The sequence below is a fragment of the Sphaeroforma arctica genome (genome assembly GCF_001186125.1).
Source record: "Sphaeroforma arctica JP610 unplaced genomic scaffold supercont1.134, whole genome shotgun sequence".
Taxonomy (NCBI): domain Eukaryota; class Ichthyosporea; order Ichthyophonida; genus Sphaeroforma; species Sphaeroforma arctica.
The window spans coordinates 87,266-89,981 of record NW_014040424.1 but is presented as its reverse complement, the minus strand read 5'-3'; the positions used below and the strand labels follow the sequence as shown (position 1 = coordinate 89,981).

Below are 2,716 nucleotides of genomic sequence, written 5' to 3'. Positions count from 1 at the left end.
TATACACATATACACACATACACACACACACGCACACGCACACACACACACACGCACGCACACACACACACACACACACACATATATATATATATATATATATATATATGACTCAGATAGAGATTAGAGTAGAGTGTAAAGTACATGGTTTTAGCTAAAGACATACATATATATATATATATATATATATATGACTGAAATTGAGATTAGAGTAGAGAGTGTAAAGTGCATTAAAATGTTCCTTTGTGTTAGTGAATGATATATATTCATGAGAGGTATATTGAGTGGTGCAGCGGATGTAGTCGGACGAGAGAACGGAAACCTTGGTGAGTCGGAAGGTATCCGCGTTGTATTCATCTCCATCTAAGGTATTTAATTGTACGAATTGGCGTCCCAAATACAAGAGTGAACGTATACGTTTTGAATAGCGTACGCACCCTAATGCAGGCATCATACGTATATCCAATGCGTTTGACTCTTTTTGGCAGTCCTGTAACTAAATTTATATGACCAACACGGAGAAAACGTACACGCACTAAATACCGCAACCATATCACGTACCTACCCACTAGTGGTGCCAAAGTACGCCTGCCACTGTCTGTGGCATATTCTCATGCACATTTACGTAACGAAACCCCCTAAAAAATAAGTTGCTAATGGTATACGCCTTAATAAACGTACCTCCATTCCGCTGAGCCCACTAATGGTACCAGACTGCGCCGGTCTTTTTCTGTGGTATTTTTGGTCATGACGTCATACTGCAGAATGGGCAGTGTAGTACCACCCGCCACGGCAGCTTGGTCTAATTTCGATCGCAAATTGGATGCTTGTAACCGTATTTGTAACTGAAAGAGGGATTGAGAAGAGAATAATTAATATATATATATATATATATATATATATATATATATTCATATTTAAACATATCAGTCTGTGATCGTGGTTGCTAGGAGGATTAATTATTAATGCAGATCAGTGTACATAGGTACTATCTGCTATCGCGAGAGTGAAGGCCGCACGAACAAAGTGGACAACTTGTTCCTTTAAACTTGAATGTGGCATAGAAACCAGACCAGTGGCTACTGTTGAGAACACGAGCAAGGAAGGAAACAAATGAAAGACAAAACAAAAACCACGCACGGAACGGACCAAAATCAAAAATATACAAAACAACCACACTAATGACAAATACTATTACAAAAAATAATAATATCTGATGGAATAAACACGCGCGTTAATAAAAAAGGAGCGAAAACTATGCGGACACGCACAGCTTTCTACACCAAATGCTGTAGACCGAACCAAGAAGGCGGGAGATAGCTATTTAAACACAACCATACAGGTAAGCATGCATACACTATCTTGTGCACACGCAGACTTTACCTCAAACCCATGCAAAATACCAAGCATACATCATCTAGTACACACGCACACACGCACACATAAACAAACAGACATACCTTGGAAGGAAAGTTCTGATTAACCGAGTCTAGTACCGTCCTGTTGGGATTAGTTGCTGAGAATTTGTAAGGTCCGAGCAGATAAAGCTCCATCACCATGGCAACAGGTGTCCCTTTATTGAGTCGTTCGATGAGTTCACGTACCGTATCGGCACTCAAACTTAGCCACACCATCCCCACGGCCTGCAAAGTCGATGAGAAAAACCAAACCAAACTGAATAAATCAAATAAAAACCAAATGAATTACGAACCGTCCAAAAAAATTGTGCCAAATCATGCGCACAGCTAAAGATTTGGAAATGGAACTTCACCCCAAAAATCACTTGATAACAATTCTATATTGTACAGATTAGTCTAGACCCCCACCAAATTCCTCTTGATTTGCCAAAGTTCTATTTTCGTATCGCACACGATTTGTATATATCTCACACAGCAAACCGCATATTTGCCGAATTGGGACAGAATATCACGTAATTGGGCATAGATGGTTTTAGAGAGCCCCAAATCGTGATACAGACAGCAACGTGAAGTTCTAAAAATAGAACATATACAGTATAGTGTACCTTAGCATTAGCACCTCATTGTCAGTCACTAGGGCATGGATGGTCTCAGAGAGTCCTAATTTGCAGTACGTAGAAGCAACTAAAAGTTCTAAAAATATAACATATACCGTATAATGTACCTTAGCATTGAGCACCTCATTGTCAGCCACTAGGGCATTGATGGTCTCAGAGAGTCCTAATTTGCAGTACATAGAAGCAACTAAAAGTTCTAAAAATAGAACATATACAGTAAAGTGTACCTTAGCATTGTGCACCTCATTGTCAGCCACTAGGGCATGGATGGTCTCAGAGAGTCCTAATTTGCAGTACATAGGGCGCTGTGCCTCGGCTGGTGACTGCTTCGCACTATGTCCAAACTCCTGGTCAGGTGGCGGCGTAGACCTGAGTGGATAAAGCATTGAGTTAGTCGTTGAAGTGAACAAGAACAAGATATAGAAGACGGGAAATAGGAGACTAACGAATACGTCGTAGAAATTGAGAGATAGAAGATAGGTAAGGGTGGATAGACCCTCAGTCCCGAATCAGGCCGATAGATTTATTTAAGGGTGCTTACTTCTGCTTATGGCACCTATAATGTATATACTCAATAAATTCTACAGTGAATGTATGTATGGATACACACACACACACACACACACACACATATATATATATGTATATATATTTGTATATTTGTATATATATACACACACA

General features: G+C 39.7%; 1 protein-coding gene across 1 annotated transcript; it reads right to left on the bottom strand.

Moving 5' to 3' along the window:
- Positions 1-561: 561 nt before the first annotated feature.
- SARC_02858 (hypothetical protein) lies at positions 562-2,421 on the bottom strand (the record flags this gene model as incomplete). The annotated part of the gene is made up of 4 exons (XM_014303363.1): positions 562-598; positions 682-845; positions 1,461-1,643; positions 2,263-2,421. The coding sequence occupies 4 exons, from the start codon at positions 2,419-2,421 to the stop codon at positions 562-564; spliced, it is 543 nt and encodes a 180-aa protein (XP_014158838.1).
- Positions 2,422-2,716: the final 295 nt, after the last annotated feature.